At 35.9% G+C, this 22,959-nt stretch overlaps 1 protein-coding gene across 6 annotated transcripts in view; it reads left to right on the top strand.

Annotated features, from left to right (window-relative positions):
- ARHGAP24 (Rho GTPase activating protein 24) overlaps positions 1-22,959 on the top strand; it is a 767,082-nt gene that overhangs the window by 682,050 nt on the left and 62,073 nt on the right. For 5 of the 6 annotated variants that reach the window (XM_060012218.1, XM_060012216.1, XM_060012219.1 and 2 more), the window contains one exon: positions 13,510-13,632. In XM_060012218.1, coding sequence (XP_059868201.1) covers positions 13,510-13,632 — 123 coding nt within the window. Of the gene's footprint in view, positions 1-13,509; positions 13,633-20,278; positions 20,728-22,959 lie in introns of those variants that run through there. The other variant, XM_060012220.1, reaches the window with a different exon arrangement.

The raw sequence follows: 22,959 nt of genomic DNA, 5'->3' as shown, positions 1-22,959 counted from the left end.
TAACACAATATTGTACATCAAGCAGTTCAATTTTTTAATTTATTTTTTGTGGTACGCGGGCCTCTCACTGTTGTGGCCTCTCCCGTTGCAGAGCACAGGCTCCGGACGCGCAGGCTCAGCGGCCATGGCTCATGGGCCCAGCCGCTCCGCGGCATGTGGGATCTTCCCGGACCGGGGCACGAACCCATGTCCCCTGCATCAGCAGGCGGACTCTCAACTACTGTGCCACCAGGGAAGCCCCAGTTCAATATTTTTAAAAGGGCAAACAAACAAATCATCAACAAATTAAGTTTCTAACTTGGATTCATATGGTAACTTTTGTCTTGGGTGGTGGATCACTTGTAATAGTCGGTAAGCAATCCCACTATTTCCCATTTATGGTTGTTTTGTGGTGGCATCTAGTTTTGGTACTGAATGATTTCCCTGTTTTTGCTCACTTCTTTCTTTTTAATATGTTGTAAACCGTCATGAGGTCTTCCTCATGGGTTTCAATATGCTTGAGGTCAAACTTGTATGCATATTAAAGAGCAATAAATAATAATGTTCAGTGAATGGAGTCATATAATCCTTTAATCCTCTATTAAGTTATTCAAGAAAGATCTTTCAACAGCTATCACAGCTAGTTCAGGCTTGCTTTCTTCACATCTTCTGAAAAGGGTCAGGTTTTTCCATTATCTAAAATATTGAGTTTGCTAACTCTGAGATGTTTTTGGACTCTACTGAAGAGAAACTCAGTGACCTTGATTTAATCTTGCTTTCTACTATAAAACATTCTTCTTCAGTAAATAACTTTATATCTCTCTTGATGTATATATATAAACATATATATATATATATAAACATATGTGTGTCAATATGTGTGTCAATAACTTTATATCTCTCTTGATGTATATATATATCTCTCTTGATGTATATATATCAACATATGTGTGTCAATCGATTCATTTTATGCCCTTGCCCCCATGTCCCACCCGCCACATAAAAGATCAGGAAAGATAGCATACATATATCTACTACCTTTTTGGTGACTTTCTTACTTTATATTTGAAAAAGTATTCTATTGTTTCTCATTGGGTTTTTTTGTTTTTTCTTTTTTAGGAATCTTGCCTCTAGCTTAACAATATGTCCGTTGATCTGCCAATCTGTATTCAGAGTTTAGTCAGATTTAGATTGGTAGTTATATATGAATTAGACTACATGCCCCCAAACAGCAAGTGGTTTACTGACTTCTAATGCTACTGCAGACACCCGTGGGTATTCATTAAATGTTAATTAATAACGGTATGTTGAGTTGAATTGACTTGTGGATTCTGGCTGATTGCTCTTCAATTTAAAATTATGAGATGCACAGCATCAATCTATCAGCAGGCAGGATCAAATTTTGATTTATTGCATGTGTCTAGAAAATTGTAGAGCTTTAGGAATTCAAAGAAGTAGATATTTGTACTAGATATGAAAGATAATACATAACAGTAAAACAGAAACAACGTGAAAGGTCTGAGAGCATTTTCTAGGGGCTTTTCCTTGCCTCTGTTACTCTTTAAGTTCTCATTTGGAGTTATCCAAATTCATATAAAAGCTGGGTGGCTTTTTAAATTATAACATTTTTGTGGATAAGTGGATAATTATGAGAACTTGAAACATTGTTATTGTCCTGAGTGGACATTATACTTCTCTTTGCTAAGGACAATAACTATTTTATAAGGTTTTGGAAGTAGTTGCAGATTATTTTGAGAAGTAGGAAGGAATTCTTGAAATATTCTGAGTTTTTTTTAGCTTTATTATGGTTCTCTTAGTATGGTTCTCATTTGTTTTAAGTGATTTTTAGACATGACTCCATATTTATGTTTTCTGCCTGCAAATGGTTATGGAGAGTCATAGTTTTAAGGCAGAATTTCAGATTTTCATCCACTTACTTACTTAATATTACCTAAAATTATAAAATTAACTTTTTAAAAAGCCCAAGAAAAATCTTTCTATAATAATTCTGATATAATTAGCCAGATTGAATTCAATTTGGAGTAAAAAGAAAGAAGTTTAGTCTTTTAGTAAGATGGATTTGATATATTTCTGAGCATTAAAATTAATTTGTGTCCATCAAGGATTTTTTAAAAAATTGTTTAAGAGGGGTGCCTTTTGTCAGGCAAACATTCCTCAATACTACTTGTATTTAAATTAATATTCCATTAATTAAAGATGTAGAACCCTAGAGTTTTCTGAGCCTTCAATCATAGTTTCAGTTTTTCTTATTTTACATATAAATCTAGTAAATTGTATGTTATGATTTAAATATAACTTTTATTTGTTTTTGGTTAAAGCTCAATAAACATGAATTTGACAAACTAGATTTCTCTAAATATTGAAACACTGTCTATACACTAATTGAAATCACTGAATCATTTTAAACCATACAGTATATTTAATTCTCATAAGTATTTCTGACACCTTCCAAGGTAGACATAGAGATCTACCAATATCTTTCCAAGTAGGTAATGAATACTTGCCAACCTATTATCTTCAAGCATTTAGATTCCATAAATATTTTTCTTTCAAAAATTCAAATATTCACTTGTATTAGTTGAATTCTGCCAACACATATGCTACTTGGTTTTAAACCATCTCTTCATCAACTGATTTACTTTGAAGTGATCCTACACCTTCCTTTAATAATAAAATTTCCTATCTGACTTATTAATCCTGAGTGTATGGTCATTATATTGATGGTATTGAAAACTGATGGTTTAACCTATCATAAGTAGTGAAAATTTTTAATTCCAGAGACTTTGAAAGGAAATTCAGCTTTTGAAATGTGTGAGACTGAATTAAGAAGTCTTGCCTACAAGGAGTCATGTTTTAAGTAATACATCAAATGATCTATAACCAACCTCAGTGCAGTTATGTATGTGTATTCATATGTGTTTATTTTAAAAGAAATCATCCTAAAATGTGTTCATATCACCAATATGAGAACTAAAAAGAGAAAATCTGTGTTTTGTAGCCCTTCTAGCAGTGTTAACCATTCTAAATTTGGATTAAGAAGTAGATATGAAATAGTATTCTTTATAGGAACTTCTATGTCTGTAGTCAATTTGGGAGCAACATGTGCCCTTCTGAGCCTACTCTTTCTGTAGGGTCTTGGAATTATATGTAATGAAAATGGGACAATTACGTGACACTCCTAACCCCAGACATAGAGTCGGGAATTAACTGATTGAACATAGAGACTCTTTTCAACATTCATTGTGGAAACAGGTTACACTTAAGGAAATCATAGAGTTAACATGTAATATATTTCTATCAAGCAAGTTAGGAAAATATTCCCAAGTATCCTTATCAGTGGAAGTGATGATAGTTCTGAAATACCAATGATCTTGTCAGTTTAGGTTTTTGACACATTATATAAATGTGTGCTCTGTGAAGTAGTGTGCCTTTACCTGAAAGGCTATGTTCAAATTCCAGATCCTTAAGACAAATTTTACACCTTACCCTCCCAAACATATATACATGAAAGCTCATGAAACTCAGAAAATTCATAAACTATGGGAGACAAAGCATAGTGTACAGTTGAGCTGTTCTGATTGCAAAGTTAATTTTAACTGCTTAAAAGAACAGAATTTAAACCTAAATCAAAGAGTTACTCTTAATTTTATACTATCACAATGATTACTAGTTGCCATTTGTTGAGAGGAATAATTTAATTTTGAGCTATGTATCATAGCATTTTATTTTAAAATATCAATTCTTTTTATATACCAAAACACATTTTATGTAACTGCTGCTATGTAAAATTGGCTAATTAGCATCTGTGGCAGTTAAAACTACTAAGGTATAAAGAAAATTGTCCAAATTAAGTTGCCAGAAATTTCCTATTGAGCAAATTACTAAAAATTGTGTTCAAATAAAAATAATAAAATTTAACTTTAAAAAATGATTTATCAATTTAACCTTAGTCCCTCCTTACGTTGCCCCCAGGCAGAGCTGTGAAGAAACAGCTGCTCTACATGAATTCTTTTTCTTTCAATGATTCTCTTCTAGATGTTCTATATATTTTGAAAGTAATAAAATTTGAGGGGAAATCAATTATATTAATTGTCAGACCTTATTAAAGATCCTAAGGAGAGTGAGAAATTTTGAGCACAGCTTTAAAGAAATATGGATGAGTCTTTAAACCTCTTCTCTGATACATCATCAATTTTTCCCTCTCCAGTGAATAATTCCCATAAGAATATAACATTTTGTAATGTTTCTCATCTTAAATCCCTTTGTCCTCACAACTCCCCTACCCACCCATCACTGCCCCTATTTCTCTGCTCCTCAATACATTAAAGTGCCTAGAAGACTTGTTTATACTGGCTGTTTCTGTTTTCTCTCTTCCATAATCTTTTTATTTTTATTTTATATTGGAGTATAGTTGATTAACAATGTTTTATTAGTTTCAGGTGTACAGCAGAGTGATTTAGTTATACATATACATGTATCTATTCTTTTTCAGATTCTTTTCCCATTTAGGTTATTCCAGAATATTGAGCAGAGTTCCCTGTGCTGCTGTACAGTAGGTCCTTGTTGGTTATCTATTTTATTTTTATTTATTTATTTATTTTTGGCTGCCCTGCGAGGCTTGTGGGATCTTAATTCCCTGACCAGGAATTGAACCCGAGCCCTCGGCAGTGAAAGCATGGAGTCCTAACCACTGGAGAACCAGGGAATTCCCTGGTTATTTATTTTAAATATAGCAGTTTGTACATGTCAATCTCTTCCATAATCTTATGAATACATTCCAATGATGATTTTATTTGTGCTGGCCTGGTTGATCTTTCAAGGTTACCAGTAATATCCATATTGTCTAATCCCTGACCCGTGCTTCCCCTAATTTAGTGGTCTGTACTTAGTTCTCATTTTCTTTAACTCCCTCAACAGCATTTGACTCACCTGATCACTTTCTTTACTCAGCCTCTCTTGTTTCTCTTCCTACCTTCTCAGTCTTCTTTGCTGATTCCTCTTCCTTCTCTCAGTCTCTAAAAGTTGGTGCTCACTTGAACTCCTTTTGCTCTATTCTAGCTACGGTATTCCCTGGGGACCTCATCCAGGTCTATCTTTTTATACTATCACACTGATGACTTCCAAATTTATATCTAGCTCAAGGATGAGTCCAGACCTTTGTTCTGTTCCCTGCTGTATCCTCAGAACTTGGTAGAGTGACTGGAACAATACAGGTGCTCAATCAATATTTATTGAATAAATGAATGAATGTTCTGCTTTGCCTCCCAGGGTTATTGTAGAAACCAAATAAATCAAGAGACATGAAAGTAATTCACCCTGCAATTGTCAACTGATATTATTATTCATCTTGAAGTTTTGCACTATTCAAAAATGATTTATCATTTTGAATGAGAGGATTTAATATAGATCTTCTAGATTAAATTAAATTAAATTAAATTAAAAGATCTTCTAGATTAGATCCTCTAGATCTAATCTAGATCTTCAAAAATGGCATGTCTCCTCAAATTCAATGTTCTGTTTCATTCGTCAAACTCTGAGCACCAAGGAAAGTGGTATAAAGAATCTGTATTCAAGTGTAAAAATAAATTCTCTAATGTTTACTCTGATAAAAGTATGGTGTCTTTAATTCATGAGGCCCACAAATTTGCTAGTCAGTAATCCCAACTTGAATGACATGTCCTTGCAAAACTAGTTGCAGAGTGTTAATCATTTACAATGTAAATAAGCAATTAGGTAAGTTATATGATTCATAGCTTTAAAGCTTAATACTTTCTGGTTGAATGGCTGTCAGTGAAAGCATAAGACATGGATACAAGCTAATAGGATGAGTATGGTTGAAATACACCAATTCTAAAATTATAGCCTCAGCCTGTTATAGCAAATTCTTCTACAAGAGTATTGATTCTCAAACTTTATGGTGCATTAGAATCTTCTGGCAGGCATCTTAAAGCACAGATTACTGGGTCCCAACATCACAGTTTCTGATTCAGTTGGACTTGGGCCCAAGCATTCGCATTTCTAACAAGTTCTCAGTTGCTTCCCATCTTCTTGGACATAGATGAGTTTCATTACACTTTGAGAAACACTGCAATAAAAGGTTTATTGTTATGTTCACATGGAATATAAAGTTCAGTATAACTCCAAAACATTTCTCCAAAATTTTCCAATATTCCCCAATATTAAAGTCATTGTTTATACTATTAAGGGATCTCCTGATTGAAAAACACTTTCAATTTTAGATTCATTCAAGGCAACAAACTCTCTGCCTTTCTTCTTTAACTGTGAATGGCATTCCATTTGCTACAAGTTGTAGATTATTTCATTAAGACTTGCTTTCATTTGTGACTTCCATCTCTGTCATCACTGTTGGAGTAACATTGATCTGAATATACATGTCATTTATTCTAGCTGCCTGTCTTCTATATCAATCAGATAAAATTTTGAATTCATTGGTTTCCCAAAAAAGCCAACCTAAATTAGAAGACTTAATTCTAGATACTCGGGCTCTTTCAAGGAAATGTTCTACTTTAATTTCTCAGAAGTTTTGATCAGAAGAATTTAATTAGATGCTGAGAAGGAAGTAACTAGATTCTGAGCCTCTGACATAATTGAAAGTCAAAATATATTGTTGGATTTAAACAGAGATCCTATTGACTGCTCAGTACAATCTGGGAGACAACTGCCCAAAATGTAATAAATTATATCATTTTTATAGTTAATGTACTCAGCACAAATAGTAGGTTTTTTGATAGAATGAGTCCAAGAAATGTGAAAAGTTAGTGGAAATATAAACTATGCCTATTTAAGGTTTTACATTTTTCATTAATCATTTAAATGTATCACAATTGTACTTTTAAAACATGACCAATATGAAAATCAATATTTACTTGAAAGATAAATTGTTACTTTCCTAAGAAAGGACTTTTCTTAACAAATATAGTCAGAATATACATATTTCCAAAAGTAAACTACTTTCCTGCATTTTAAAAGATTCAAGTTATAAATATTTAATTTATCCAAATATTTAGTATCAAAATTATTATACATGGCAATAACAACGACAGCAGAGCATTGTATGTCGCAAGCACTATACAAGATATTTTATGGTATTATTCATCAGACTAATACACAATAATACTGTGAAGCAGGTACTCATCACCCTCAGTTAAAGCTGAGGGATCTCCCAGCTAGTCAATGAGTAATTTGAACTTGAGGAGTCTGCTTTCACTGTCCTAACTCTTAACCATTTTTCAGTACTTCTTTATAAGCACATATTTGTTTTTGCAATTTGATCCAGACAGCACTATTGCTCTAACATTCACATATTTGGACATTTCTTATAGTGAAGTTTGTAGAAAGGCAATCAGAAATAATTTGTACGGTATAGAATTTTTAGGTCAGTGCTTTCTATATCTGTAGTCAAGTACACAGACTCCCAATAAATCATTTCTAAATTTAATTATTAGAAATCTACCATAATTGGGACTTCCCTGGTGACACAGTGGTTAAGAATCCGCCTGCCAACGCAGGGGACATGGGTTCGATCCCTGGTCCAGGAAGGTCCCACATGCTGTGGAGCAGCTAAGCCTGTGCGCCACAACTACTGAGCCCACATGCCCCAGAGCCCACACACCACAACTGTTGAGCCCGTGTGCTGCAACTACTGAAGCCCATGTTCCTAGAGCCCATGCTCTGCAACAAGAGAAACCACCACAATGAGAAGCCCATGCACTGCAATGAAGAGTGGCCCCTGCTCACTGCAACTAGAGAAAGCCCACGCACAGCAACAAAGACCCAATGCAGCCAAAAATTAATTAATTAATTAATTAATTTTAAAAAAGGAAAAAGAAATCTACCATAATTAATAAATATCAATCAATCTATAATCAGTTGACAAATGTACATTTATAGTTACTTTTAGCTTAAACATAATGTAGCTATATGTTGTTGGATGATTCCTTCTTAAAAAGAGATTATAACCTAGAAAGGCGTATAGGAAGTATGTAAAACAGTATTATAAAGTATTTATGAAATTAAAATGTAACGTTAATTTTATTATAACATAAGACAACGTTTAGTAATGTGTTTGTTGTGTACTGACAGCAAACTACAAACAGAATGATGATTACAGCCACTGGCCTTAATTAATTCTCATTTTCTGGTTTAAGGGTTTTAAAATTTTCAAAATCTCATTAAAGATTAATGCAAATTTTCTGTTGACAAAATGCATTGAAATTTTGCCATTCTGATATTTTTTAAATTAACCTTTGAGGAAGAAATACTTGGAAAAAATTTGATTAGCAGAGCATCCCCAAACCCTTAATTTTCAGAGAACAATATCTCTATAATGCATGAGACAGTATGAAAAAAATATGATGTTGAATGTGAGGCCAATTTGTTCTCTGGCTTTATTTTGTAAATTATATGCTGTTTTATTATTGTTGTTGTTTACTAAGAGGTGATAGCATCCATTAGAAACTTACAATTTTTTTTGCTTGTACTTCACATAACACTGGTTGTTTTCCAAGTATCGTTCTCCATAAAAGGGAAAAAATGTTTTTCTATCTCAGTAATTTTCCACAGATATGCTTCAGAATTTACTTTATATCTTGCAATTTATCATTAGAGCTCTACTATTATTGAAGACTCAAACTGTTTTGAAGGAAATAATGCTTAAAAAATTAAGACCTTGCAATGGTATGAGTAAAAATTGATAACCCTACTTAGAACATTTAAATATTTTTCTGTAAGCTCTAATTAAATGGGTAGTACACTAGGGTTAGTTTTGACCTGATTTGTAATTGGAAATAAGGAAATGTTTTGCCCTTGAAATTATTAACAGTATCAGAGGTGTTCACTGAAATATCCTCAGGTCTGTACCATGAATTTTGCTTGGAAACTGAACCTAAATTTTGGTGACCACAGTTTTCCTTGAGCAACTTGTTTTAAAGTTTAAGCACAAACAAGTAATTCACTGTATAGCTTTAAAATATGATACACATCTTTATATGATACACATATAATACTTCACTTCTGATTAATTGTTTTGCTTTTTAGTTCATAATTTTGACAATTTACAATTATTTTTTTCCAAAGAAAAAAATCTACTTAGGTAACTATTTTTAGAAATTTCCACACAAGAAATTCAGTAAAATATTTTTAAAAATATATTCGTTAAGAAAAATAGCAGTCTATTTCACTGAGAAAGTCCTAGTTATGTGACGTAGTCTGTACTTTGAGCAACGCTGGTCTCCTGTCCCAAATCTTCCCTTGGGAATGTACTCAGAGATGTATTTGGGGAAAGAGGGAGAAGAGGTTGTAGGTAAATTAGTGAGAATTCAAAACCAAACAATTTTAAGCAACACTGAGTGGAGTTAGCAATAATTGTCTTCCAGCGCACCTTGGCTTTTTATTGATTAGTGCTTTCATGACCATACAGTTCTTATCATTTGTTCTTTTCAATAATTTTTTTTTTGCTGATAAACTAACACATGTTAGAACATCTGGAATAATGCATGCATTATAAAACAACACTTGGTTGAACATCTGGAAAATACAGAAAAGTACCAAAGGAGAGCAAAATAATTTCCAATCCTAGCATTCACAGTAATCTTTGTTAAAATTATTGTGTTTTTCAACCTAGTATCTTATTTATCTGACTTTTTACCTGTATGAAAATAGAGATACCATATATATAAAATTTGTATATTTCCTTGTGTATAATAAAAGCTCATATTAATAAATATTCTTCAAAATCCTATTGTAGTGATTGCATCATAAGGAATATTATCCATACTCCTATAAGCAATGAGCATGTATATCTTAGCATACCATTGCCAATATTTTTCCTAAATATTTAAAAATCTTTGCAAAGCTTTTCATCAAAAATATGATTATCTTTTAATTATTATTTTGTAATTATAAGAGGAGTTGAAATTTTCATATGCTAAATATTTGTATTTCTTTTTTGAATTACCTGTGCATCTACTTTAACCTATTTTCTTTAACCTATTCTTAAATTTTACATTAAGCTTTTTCTTAATCTATTAAATTCACTAGGCTTTTCTTAATCTACTTTTTAATTTTTGCAAAAGTTAATCATGCCAGGTATTTTATTTCAGAGAATTTATTTCTGGGAAGGCAAAAATTCATATCAAATGCAAATATATAGAAGATTCCAATGAAATGTACACATACTTTCAATTACATATAAACAAATAAGATTGAATGATGTGACCTACTTGGTTAACTTAAAATCACAGACGCTTGAAGTGTTAACCCTAGCACCAAAGCATTGCTACCAACCCGAGCTAACATCTAGAAGGTGTATACAATTTACTGATACATTGTGTCTTTTAAAATGTGTGCAAATCCACCATCATCTAGAGTAGTATTAAAAAATAAAAATAACACTGCATAGCTATTTATGTTCAAGCAGAAATTAAGAGTGGAAAATGTATACTGGTAATAATATATACATACTTATATACACATATATATGGATTGAAGATGACTATGATACTTTCACTCCAGTGATAATTACATCTTAAGGTTGCTTTTTAAAATTTCACCTTTGGAAAGAATTTTAGATTCACAAATAGGTAAATCGAACATTAAGCCCCGTAAAGGATTAACAAACAGAGTGAAACTTGATCCATGTGGCTGAAAGTCAATATTGAGTTTATTCATTTATCAAATTATACATTTAATAAATTGTTTTGGAGCCCCTTCAATTGCAAGGCTCAATACCAGACTCTCAGAACTGAAGGATTATGAATTAGAACAAATGGCTTCTCCAGTTAGAAATCATGTAACCTTAGTACGGAGAATTTAGTTCATATCTATATAAATGTCTCCAATTGTTTTAATCACATTCTTAGCAATGAGTCTATTATTTCCACTGAGACTCATAGAAAAAAGTTTTTCTAAATCTTCTCCCTGTCTTTTGCTAATTCACTGAGGAATCAAGATCTATATCCATGGATGAAATTCACAGATGAGAATTTCATATCTGTGATTGGCAGTCGAAGTGAGATTCAGGGGTCAGACACACAGCATCATTGGCAGAGATAGGGAATCAAATGAAAAGTCAGGGGATAATGGCCAGTTGTGCTTATAATTCTCTTTTTTCCCTGCTTTCAGGCAGAAACACACTCCAGTGGCTGTCACTCACTCTCATTACTAGGACTGTTTCTGCTGGGGCTGGGAGTGACACAGCAGGGTATAACTGTCTGAATTGCTAAGCATCCTCCAGGCAAAGACAATAATTAAAATATTCTGATCTCAAAATGGTAATTTTTTACAGGTGGATCAGAAAACAGAATAAATTTTAGTACTGTGCCACGCCAAGCAAAGCATCTTTTTCTTTTGTCATTTATTTATTTCTGCGACTTATATGTCATACAGCCATGCATATGCATGTTAATGTGTGGCAAATTTTCCTACATGCACAGTATACAACTTTAATGTGCATTGTTATATATCAAAGAAAGACAGCCTTCTATAAAAACTCCTGTATATGTGTATTATTGACTAATTGTTCCCAAGCACTCACTAGCATACTACACTAATTGTATGTCTCTGAGGTCAAATTAAATATAATATGTCCTTTTTGCATTTGTAGATATGGGAGGCAGTTAAATGAGACTGAATTAATATTTACAGAATTTCTCTTTTAGCCTAACATAGTGCTAGTATATTAACTTCATTTCATTTAATTCTCACAAAAATTTACTAGATAGGGATTATTATTTCTAAAGCATGACTAAAGATACTGAGTTTCCAGAAGTTATGTGCTTTCCCAGAAGTTAAACAGCTAATATAATATAGAATTGTGATTTCAGAAGGGTTTTCTCTGATTTCCTGAGCCTATGCTTTCAGACATAAATTGCTTAAAGTGATGATTGACCTAGGCTAGACCTAGAGGTGTAAGAAAGTCATTGTTTCCCAAATAGTGATATGTTCTCTTTAAAGTGAGAAGGCTCATCTTGTTTATTCAAGAGATCTGTAAACATTAGGGAACTGATTTGATGGCATCCCTCACCCATGCCACCCCCAAATTCAGTTGTATTGAAATGTAAAACACCAGTGCTGGCTATTCAGCTGGTTGGCTTAAAGTTATTTCACTTCTCTGACCTTGCACCTGTTCTGTTAATTTGCATCAATGCTAGAAGAGTTGTATTTCTCAACCTAGGACATTTGTATAAAATTCAGAGATCACAAACTCAAATGCCTAGAGTTTTCAGAGCTTTGTGAATGAGATTGGATGTGAAAGAATAGGAAGTGCGGGGCCTGTTGGAGGCTGCACGCTCCTCACAAAGGAGATTGTTTTTGAGCCCCTTCAGTTGCAACATGCGGTACCTGGCTCTCAGAACTGAAGGACTGTGAATTAGAACAGTTGGCATCTGTTCTGATCCACTTAAAAACAAACAACGACAATGTCTTAAACAAACAAAACACTTCGGTATGAATTAGTCCAACCCAAGGCTGCAAGTTTACAGCACTTAGTGAAAATTAAATCGTTCATAGATTATTTGAGCACCTTAGCAGTCAGTATAATGCTGAAATATTATCAGAATTCAGTTAAATAATACTTAATGGTCCATTTTCTTAATTATTCCTTCTGTGAACCACACTAGTTTTTTCAAAGAGAATGAAGCAGTGCAGTCACTGATACTTGTTTTCAGAAATGCTCCTTTAAGCATAAAAATGCTTTATAGATCTCCAGCATTTCAAAGTTGATTTTAGAGATTATAAAGGTTTTAAAGTGTATGAGTTGTTTTCGACCAGTGAGGGGGTGGGGAGCGGGGCTGGTAAGAGAAACCAGCAAGCAAGGAGGTACTGCTGGGGTTTCCTAAAGCTAACCCTTAGGTGGCAGGGCCATCTGGGGTGTTAATTTGGCTGTTGAGACTGGCCAGGCTTGTGTCTTCTTCTGTGTGTCCCCCTGAAGGTATGATTTGGGGTAAGAGGCTCCCCTTCCAGGACAGAGCACAGAGGAGGACCTCTGGGGCAGATTCTCACATGTGGCTCTTTTCCCTTTCCTGGGACTCGTACTCAACCATGATGCGCCCGGTGGCCTCACTGTGTGCGCTGAGCAGACTCAGACTGTTCTGCGCTTGCTTGGAATGAAAACTCAGGCTCTGCGGACCATTTCTCCATCTTTCATTTTGCTTTTGCTATTTTTCCCTATTCAGCAGTACGGTGTGAATAGATTGGATTATGAGTTAATACAGGCCTATGGGTTGTTGCTAGGACAAAAAGCTAGGCTTTGTTTGGGGAATGACATTTGTTTGCTGGCTTTCTCTTGGAAACATAAGAGCCTTTCCCTTCTAAGCAGATTTTTTTTTTTCCCATGATGAAACCATGGTAAATATTTCTGATTCATTGGGTAGAACCTAGTGCTAGCTGCATTAGGTACAGTTTATGTTTCAGGGATTCACTAGGAGGCTGCTGATGGGGAATCTTCGGCTGAGCACATACTCATGTGTTAATGTTCCTGTCTTCTTACAGGAGGTGATCGAGATCGGATGACAGCAAATCATGAGAGCTACCTCCTTATGGCGAGCACCCAGAATGATATGGAAGACTGGGTCAAGTCCATCCGCCGAGTCATATGGGGACCATTTGGAGGAGGTGAGTGTATTTTAAAATCATGGAAAAACAGAAAGGTAGGCCAAAACTGTTCATCCTTTCCCCCAGCCCGTGTCACTATCAGCACCTACTTTCAAATGGATGAATGTTAAAATAAATAGTAAACTACTAATTTATTTGTAGTCACATATCTAAGTAACTCCTAGAAGTTCCGTTTAGATCAAATATCATTAATAACCAACCTTCTTCCACGAATATTTTGAATTATAAAAAGGGATAATATTTTTCTTTTATCTTGGATGTTCCATTTTACTAATAATACATAGTTATGAGCCTCATATCATAAATGTAGATTAGTGAATAACCTGTAGATACAGGGAAAAAAAACATTTTGACTATTAGTTTTGGAAGAGATTTCAGCCCCCAGATGCTCAGTGGTATCAAAGAGGAGTGGCAAAGCATTGGATGAAAATATGCTGGTAATCAGAGTGACAAAAAAAAAAAAAAGCTTTGCAACTTTGCAATCAGGAAAGTATTTGTGGAGTTGATAATAAGTTTCTTTTAAAATTGTTAGCTAATACAGTGTAGAGAATATATCATGTGAAGAATAAGCTACATGGTGCTATGAATAGAGCTAAAAGGAAGAAGGAAGGATAAAAGATGTGATCTTTTCTATCAAGTAATATAGAGTGATATAAACAGAAAACATATTTAAAGAAAAATCCAATAAATGGAACTAAATAGATAAGGACCCCAAAATATTCATCTATAACCAACATGTATTTCCAAGAATGTAAAGCCTAGTTATTTTATGTTGATGTAGTTAAAATAAATGATATAAATCAAATTCATATCTATTAAAGCAATTAGAACTTTTATATTTATTTTATATTCTCTTTTGCATATTGTCAGCCCCCTGAATTCAGAAGTGAATTTTTTTTCCCTTAACATATCCGATGTTTCTTAAGCTGACTGACCTCTTTACATTTTAGAATAACTTCAAAAGCTTAGTTTAAAAAGTTGAAAAGTTAAGTTAAACTTAAAATAGTAAAGATTCATGGAAGGCATGTTGATATTTTACAAGAGTAGTGGTACATGCCTGCAAACTGCCTGTCCTTTAGCAGGATCTCCTCTTGGGGGAGGGGGAGGTTCCTAACCGGGGTGACCATTCATCCCAGTTTGCCTGGTAACGGTGTAGTTTACTACTGTTGTCCCAGGCTAATTATTGACAGTGCTACCTCTCACTCTCACGGTGTTCTAGTTTGGGTGACAACTTGTATGGTCGCCCTATTCATATACTAAAATGGTTAGTAAGTGACTTCAAAATGTTTGAAGAGGCCGGTGGGCTGAGATCCCATCCCAGTGCCTTAGCAGAGGGGTCTTCATCGTGACTATTCATGAGAGATACATACTCAGCTGCGAGAGGTCTTCTGCTACCCTCAGGGTCAAGGATTTTTGGGGAAGCCTAAGGATATGTCTTTTCAAATTTCCTGTTTCCCCTCCATTATCAGGTTTCTGAGGCTCCTGAGTTCAGGAAGATTCTTAATATCTGCTGAAAGTGGTACTTTTGTTGAAGGATTATTTCTATCAAGGATTATTTTCTCCCATTCCTCCTCTTCCATCTGTCCTTTTCTCAAGAAAAATTAATGAGATCCAGTTTACTTCACCAAATCAGTGGCCACAGGAGGTCCTATCAGCACAGGAGTATCACAGGTGATCCTAGTGGTATCTATGTGTTAACCTTCAAATTTATGAACCTGGAAGGAATACTCTAGTAGCTGATTGGTTTGTATACTTTATCCTGCAGAATGTGCTTCAGGGATTTTGCAAATGCTGATTCAAATTTACTTTTAAAGAGATATATTTTAGCATAGAGCACTTACAACAGAAACAATACCCTGAAGAATAAATCTTCTCCTGCCCTCTTTGCTTTAATTGAAGAGTGTTAATGAGATGGTAAGGCAAGCTCTTAAAGTACTCATTCAATTTGCAAGAAATCTTTTGTAATTCATCTGATATCAGAATTTCCTAAAGTTGTTAGAGAATACACAACCAAACCGAATGCTGACCCTGATAGAAAATTGCAAACGTCACCCATAATCTCATGTTTCAAATGTTTGTATTAATATAGCCCCTCTATACTTACTGATTGAATTTTAAAGAAATGTTACAAATTTGAGTTGTAAACAATAAATTTATATGACTGAGAAACATTTTATTTATGTATTGGGGTTCCACTTAGTATTTCATTAAAAATAAGTTTTTCACCAATTAAGAATATTTTACTTTATTTTTATTTATTTATTTTTTAACATCTTTATTGGAGTATCATTGCTTTACAATGGTGTGTTAGTTTCTGCTGTATAACAAAGTGAATCAGCTATACATATACATATATCCCCATATCTCCTCCCTCTTGCGTCTCCCTCCCTCCCACCCTCCCTATCCCACCCCTCTAGGTGGGCACAAAGCACTGAGCTGATCTCCCTGTGCTATGCGGCTGCTTCCCACTAGCTATTGATTTTACATTTGGTAGTGTATATATGTCCATGCCATTCTTTCACTTTGTCCCAGCTTCCCCTTCCCCCTCCCCAAGAATATTTTAAAACCACTCAGTTAGTTCAGCCTCACATTTTGTAGATTAGGTCATTAAGACCCAGAGAGAATGAATGACTTGCCAAGTGTCATACTGTGAGTAACATAAGTAGGAAGAAAACTCGTGTGTTTTCACTATGAGCTTCTTCCTGCTTTATTGTACAATAGCTGATCTATTACTTCTACTATGGTAGTGAAAAACCCACAATTACAAGTCCGTGCCTTATTGATAGTATATTCTTCAGTATATGAAAAACAAAAGTGTTTAAAAGTTGACAAGTAGGATGAATATAGTTGAGTTCTTCAAAAATATCTGAATTAATACCATCAAGAAAGTGAAAAGACAACCCATTGAATGGGAGGAAAGTATGTCCAGATCATATGTCTGATTTTGGACTTCTACCCATAATATGTAAAGAACTAACAACTCAAAAATAAAGACAAATCAAAATTTTGACCCAATTAGAATCAATTTAAAAATGGGCAAAGAATCTGAATAAACATTTCTGTAAGGAAAATATACAAATGGCCAATAAGCACATGAAAAGATGCTCAGCATTATTAGCCATCAGGGAAATACAAATCAAAAGCACAGTGAGATACCATTTCTTTCATACACACTAGAATTGCTAGAATCAAACAGTTCCGTAATAACAAGTATTGGCAAGGATGTGGAGAAATTGAACCCCCCCCCCCATATTGGTAATGGGAATTTAAAATGTAGCTGTTTTAGAAAACAGTCTGACAGTTCCTCAGATGATTAAACATACAGCTACCATATGACCCAACATTTGCACTTTTAGGTATATATCCAAGAGAAATGAAAAATGTATGTCCACACAGAAACTTGCACATCAATATTTATAGCAGCATTATTCCTAAATGCCAATAAGTAGAAACACCCAAATGTCCATCAATGGACAAATAGATACACAGAAAGTGGTATAGTCATACAATGGATTGTTCAGCCATAAAAAGAATGAGGTATTGATGCATGCTACAACGTGAATGAACGTTGAAAACATTGTGCTAGATGGAAGAAGCCAGTCAGAAAAGACCATATATATATATATATATATATATATATATATATATATATATATATATATATATATAGTTCTATTTATAAGAAAGTACAGAACAGAGAAATCCAGAGACAGAAAGTAGATTTGTGATTGCTTAGGACTGGGATGGGAAAATAAGGAGTTTGCAGTGGGTTGGTAGCCAAAACATATGAGATCTTTTTTTAGGTGATAAAATGTTCTAAAATTAACTGTGATGATCATTGCATATATCTGAGTATATTAAAAACTATTGAATTGTACACTTTAAACAGGAGAATTCTATGATATGTGAATTATATCTCAGTAAAGCTGCTAAAAAACTCCTGAATTGTCATAATTGCTTTTCATTAGAGAATACATTTCCCCTTCCTATCTTAGTCATAGAATCCAAGACAGTTAATCCTAAATAAAAACCTATTGGCTTCCAACCTCCTTCCCACTGCTCAAAGATTGTTGTGGTTGTTGATTAAATGGCATCTGTAAAGACATTTGGAAGGTGACTTTTCATCCTGATTTGTCAAGCTCTGTATACCACCTCCGGATACATTTTAAATGTGTTTATTGTAGAGAGGGCATTTCATTGTCTATATTGCAGTTCTACAACCTGTGTTTCTAAATAGTTAAAGTTTTTCATGAGGCACTGAAGCTTATTCAGGTTGCTTATACATGTAAGATATTCCCTCTTTACCATTTCAATATTAGACATTTGATTAAAACATAGGTGACACCTGAGGAATTTGCTTAGTTTTTCAATATTTAGAAATTAAAAACTGTTAAGTGAAATCATAAAATATAGGACTTTGATATTTCTTTTTATGAAAAAAACCAAAGTTACTACAAATACTCAGATGAAGGAGGGGAACCAGGGAAATGCAAAATGTAGACACCCTCTCTTAACAACCAAGCCTGATAACTTAGTTCAGTATTGAATCTAGATACCTCAACTTTCATTTATCTGATTAACCCCCCTGTAAACAGATGCTTCCCTGTTAATGATGCTGAGAAGCACATGGTTTCTGCTTAAAAGTCCAATCCAGAAGTTGGGATGTCAAAACATGTATTTAACTTTGGAAACGTTTAGGGTTCTGTTTTTGTTTGTTTGGGTTATTCTTGTCTTTTTCACTGGGCTTCTGTTGGATTGTTTTTGAGGCAATGTATATGGAAGTACCCAGCCCAGGATCTGGGGAGGGTGAAAATTCATTAATTGTTCATTAGATCTGAGGGCATAGCCTAACTTTAGCTGCTAACAAAATCAGGTCCTTCCTGTATATTTCTGTCTCCTTATGAAAAGAGTTGAGTCAGAGACTTACCAAGGCAGTAAAAATACTGAATGTGAATAATCCTCATGATGAGTAATTAGCACATGGGCAAGCAGTGGTTAATTAAGAAGCTGTGTGGTCTTGCCTCTGACACAGACCACTGTGTGATCTGTGGTAAGTGATATTACCCCCTCACCTTTAGGTTCCTCACTTGTGAAATAACATTGGACAAAACTCTTTTAACTAAGGTTCATTCCAACTCCAAAGTCCTGCGATCACATGTGTTCCCTCCATACCAATGCTCAGAGAAGTGATGTTTTCAGTGGGCCAAGGTGCCTCTTGTCCAGCGCTGCCACTGTCTTGGTGGGACTGAGTTATACTTCACAGTTCCTTATTTTCCTAGCAGCCTGCTGTGACACAGAAATCAAAAACAATGGTCGAACCATGGGGCAGATATAATAATGATTCCCTCAGTGACAAAATTTTACCTATCTGGGCATGCTAGTCAGAGTAATGATGTTTCTAAAGGGAGTATCTTTTTAATACTCTTCACAGCTTTTTTTAATGCTCCTGCTAAATAGCTAGGAAGGTACCCAGAGGCCTTAGGGGTCAGTTGGGGTTAAAGCATTAGCATTCCAAATGTGCTCATGGAACAGCCAGGTGGATGAATGATTAACCCAGTGAGTAAATTGTTCAGTGACTGGGACCAAGGGTGTTGGTAGACATAGGGGCTGGGGTGCAGCGGGTGCATGCACGATCAGGGGAGAAGATGAAAGCAGGATTGGTTCGAAAACCATAGCCAGACAAATACATATGTATAAAAACGTATAAACACACACACATATGAGTTAACTTGTTTTGTGGTTATACCTGCAGAATCTTTGCTGCTAAATTTAAACAGTTTTCTATTTCACACACATATGTTTTAACGATATGCACATTTACATCAGCACTCACAAATAGATTCAGTTGCAAAGTATCTGAAAAAAAAAAATCTTGTATAGGAAGAGAATAAATGCAGAAAGGAAGGGGCAAAAAGTTGACCCCCTCGGGGCTGGTTTGGGGCTGTTTGGTTTCTGGAGGGACTGAGGCAGCCAGCTGTAAAGGTATGTACAAGACCAGAGCCAGCAGGGGAGTCACTGCAAAGGCAAAGGAAGAAACAAGGGGTTCAGGCGGCCGCGGGGCACTCTCCCTGCTCCCCTCACACTGTTGTGACTGCACCTGCTGCATGTGACCGGCGGGCACTGAAGGCAGCCGCAGCCACAGCGTGGTGACGAGGCAGCTGCAGCCCTGCCAGCTCCCACCCAGCTCTCTTTGAGAAAAGGGGAGCAGGAACTGGACTAGCGGGGGAGAAACTCCCTGCAAAGCTGCTTCCTACACGGATCCGAGGAGGAGCCTCTCCCGGAACGGGCACTGGACTGTTCTGACGTGGCGATTCCCTCGGGAGCCCCGGGAGTTTGAAGACCGAAGGGAGAAGCCCGCAGAGAGCATCAAAGGCTGAGGGGTGCTATAAAAGGAACAGGGGAGTTCTTTGAAAAGAATCTGTCATGCACCGAAATGCTTTCTGGAGAAGGTGCCATTATCTGCCTCCCCTTTTGCTCAGATAAAAGGAGCCAGCAAGGACAGTACTGAAATATCCCTCAGGGGCCTTTTGGTCATTGTTCCTCTTTCCCCTGCTCACAGCTATTTGCTGACCTTTCCAGAGAATCTCAGTCCCCCCAGTTCCAGCTGAGAAGACAGTTCTTAATAAAAAAAAAAAAAAAAAAGAAAGAAAAGTCTGCTGTTGGAATGGGAGGTGCCGCTTGCTTGCTGTGGTTCTTTTTGCTGTGACATTTTGGAATGTCTGCAGAAACAAAAAAAGTAATTAAAAAAACCTCAAAAACTCCCGGGATTAGGCAAGAAAAAAGGAACTTTTTTGCCAAAAAGAAGTAAATGAGAGGTGGTAACTTATCCCTGATTCAGGACCTGGATGATCAAAATCTTCAAGTTCTAGGAAACAGCACTTCAACAAATAAACATGAGAAGGAGTAGCTGTGGGATCCCGATATCACAGAGAGACAGGTTTTAAAGGGAGCCAGAAACGGGTTCAGAATTTGGGGGCTGTATGATGCCTGAAGACAGAAGTACTGGGGGGCGCCCCTCAGGTGCCTTGGCGTCTACTCCTTTCATTCCTAAAACTACATACAGAAGAATTAAACGGTGTTTTAGTTTTCGGAAAGGTAGGTACATAATATGTTCATGTCCTTTTAAAATATCTTTCTGATGCTTTAAGGTCAGTTTACGCTCAGATAAAGTGGGAGTTTGGAAGCCAAGAGCTTAAAACTGTACAAGAATGGTTTATGTGTGGTTTTGCTTGTCTATACTTATTTCTCGAGGTTCCTATTGATCTGTTTATTACTGCCTGTGAATGGGCCAGGTGGGCGGGACTTAAAGAACGGTGGTCCTAAAGGGATCACCTTGACTGCTGGAGAACAAACAAGCTGGCCGGACCATGCCGAGGGGAGGGGCCGAGACTACCTTGGGCTGTTCCCAGACTCAAATCAAGCAGCCATGCTGTTCCCGCCTTGAACTGAGTCCCTCTCAAGTCCCCGTTCAGCGCTCCCATCACATCGGTTTGGTTCTGGCTGCCTGCGCTTGCCTCTCCTCCCCTACTGAGAAAATTGTAATAACTGGATTATCTGTAGTGACCCCTTTTCAGGAGGCTTTGAACCATATTGATTAACACTAATAAGAAATAGGAGTCACCTTGGCTTTCCAAATATATCATAAGGTGGCACTGGAAGAGGGCAAAGATATGAAGGATCAGGAACAAGGGGTGGGAAAATATAAGCTTAGGATCAATAAAAGAAACTAAGTATTTCAGGGCTTCCCTGGTGGCACAGTGGTTGAGAGTCCACCTGCCGATGCAGGGGACAGGGGTTCGTGTCCCGGTCTGGGAAGATCCCACCTGCCGCGGAGCGGCTGTGCCCGTGAGCCATGGCCGCTGAGCCTGCGCGTCCGGAGCCTGTGCTCCGCAACGGGAGAGACCACAGCAGTGAGAGGCCCGCGTACCGCAAAAAAAAAAAAAAGAAAGAAACTAAGTATTTCAGTATTGATTTGTGTAGGGGGAGTTAAAGGGTACAACATAGGTAAAATGAAGTATTTCTATAAAATGTTTCTGTATCAACATACTTTAAAATGGCCTTTTGTTTTAAAATGGGAATAATTAAATCAAATGATTATTTAAATTGGAACTAGGTAATTGTAATTTTAAAGTCATGTACTGTAACCTAATAATTTAATCAGGAGCTGACTTGAGTCCCATCTAAGGTTGTTCTTTCTCCCTTTTTTCTTTAATTTGCCACCTATTAATCAACATTCTCTATCTAGTAATCAACAAAAAATAGAAGAGAAGAAAAACCGTATATTTAAAGCAAGATATAGTGGGAACTTTTTAAAACTAAACCTTGCTCCTTCTGAATATTTTCCTTTGAGCAGTTAATATCTGGCTATGATCATTATTATATATTATAAGTAAGGAATTATCATATATTATAAACAAGGAATTCAGGTGTTACTTTATATTCCTCTCTCATCCACAAAGATAATTAAAGAGAGATATGTGTCTCATGTTTTATAGATCTTTAGAGATTTCATGGTTACTGTAAGATTGCATAATTCATAGAGAAATTGGCAATGAGAGAAACTGAAAAAGGCTAGGGATTAATTGCTTAAAGGACATCCCCTCTTCTGGTTCTCCCACCACTCAGCAACTAAATTGGGTTTATCCAAACATGTAGAGAAGGTCTACTTTTCTAGGTTATTACTGCTCATTTGTAATATGAAATGTTCTGGGGACAATTAATTTATCTTCGAAATGCAGAGCAAAGTGTTTTTTACGTTTTCCACCTTCTCTCCTCCCATATTGGAATATAGCATGTCTTCAAAAACCCTGGCTAACACTGCTGTTCGTTATGTCCTCTTCCCTCTCTCCTTAAATATCAATGAGGGAAGGCAGTGCTGCAAAAAAAAAAAAAAGAAGAAGAAAATTCCCATGGGCTGGCAAATGGCAACCAGAGAGTGGGGAACAGCTTCCATCTATCATCTCCTGTGGGCTATTTTTAAACTATTGTCCTTGCCTCTGCAAAGTCTTAGTAATCTGAAGAATGTTCAGCATTTGAGTCAAGGATTAACAGATTTTTATTTTACAAAGTTGCATTCTGGTTACTGTCAGAACCGTAAAGGAGAGGAGGTGCAGGGGGCATTCAGCTGTGTTAAGTTCCCTCTCCCTGCTCAACCACAGTTAGGCAGTGAGGTTCTGGGAAGGAAGGCGCCAGGCTGAGGCTGGGCTGCGAGGCTGTTTCTGTGCCACACTAGCCGTTGTTTTCAGCGGCGGTGTGAAGCCCAGGGTGTTAGATCTTTATTCAAGGTCCTGCACTGAAAAGAATGAACTTTTCTTTCAATCCCGGGTT

The sequence above is a fragment of the Delphinus delphis genome, chromosome 5 (genome assembly GCF_949987515.2).
Source record: "Delphinus delphis chromosome 5, mDelDel1.2, whole genome shotgun sequence".
In the NCBI taxonomy this organism is placed as follows: Eukaryota; Metazoa; Chordata; class Mammalia; order Artiodactyla; family Delphinidae; genus Delphinus; species Delphinus delphis.
This window is presented reverse-complemented; position numbering and strand designations above follow the sequence as displayed.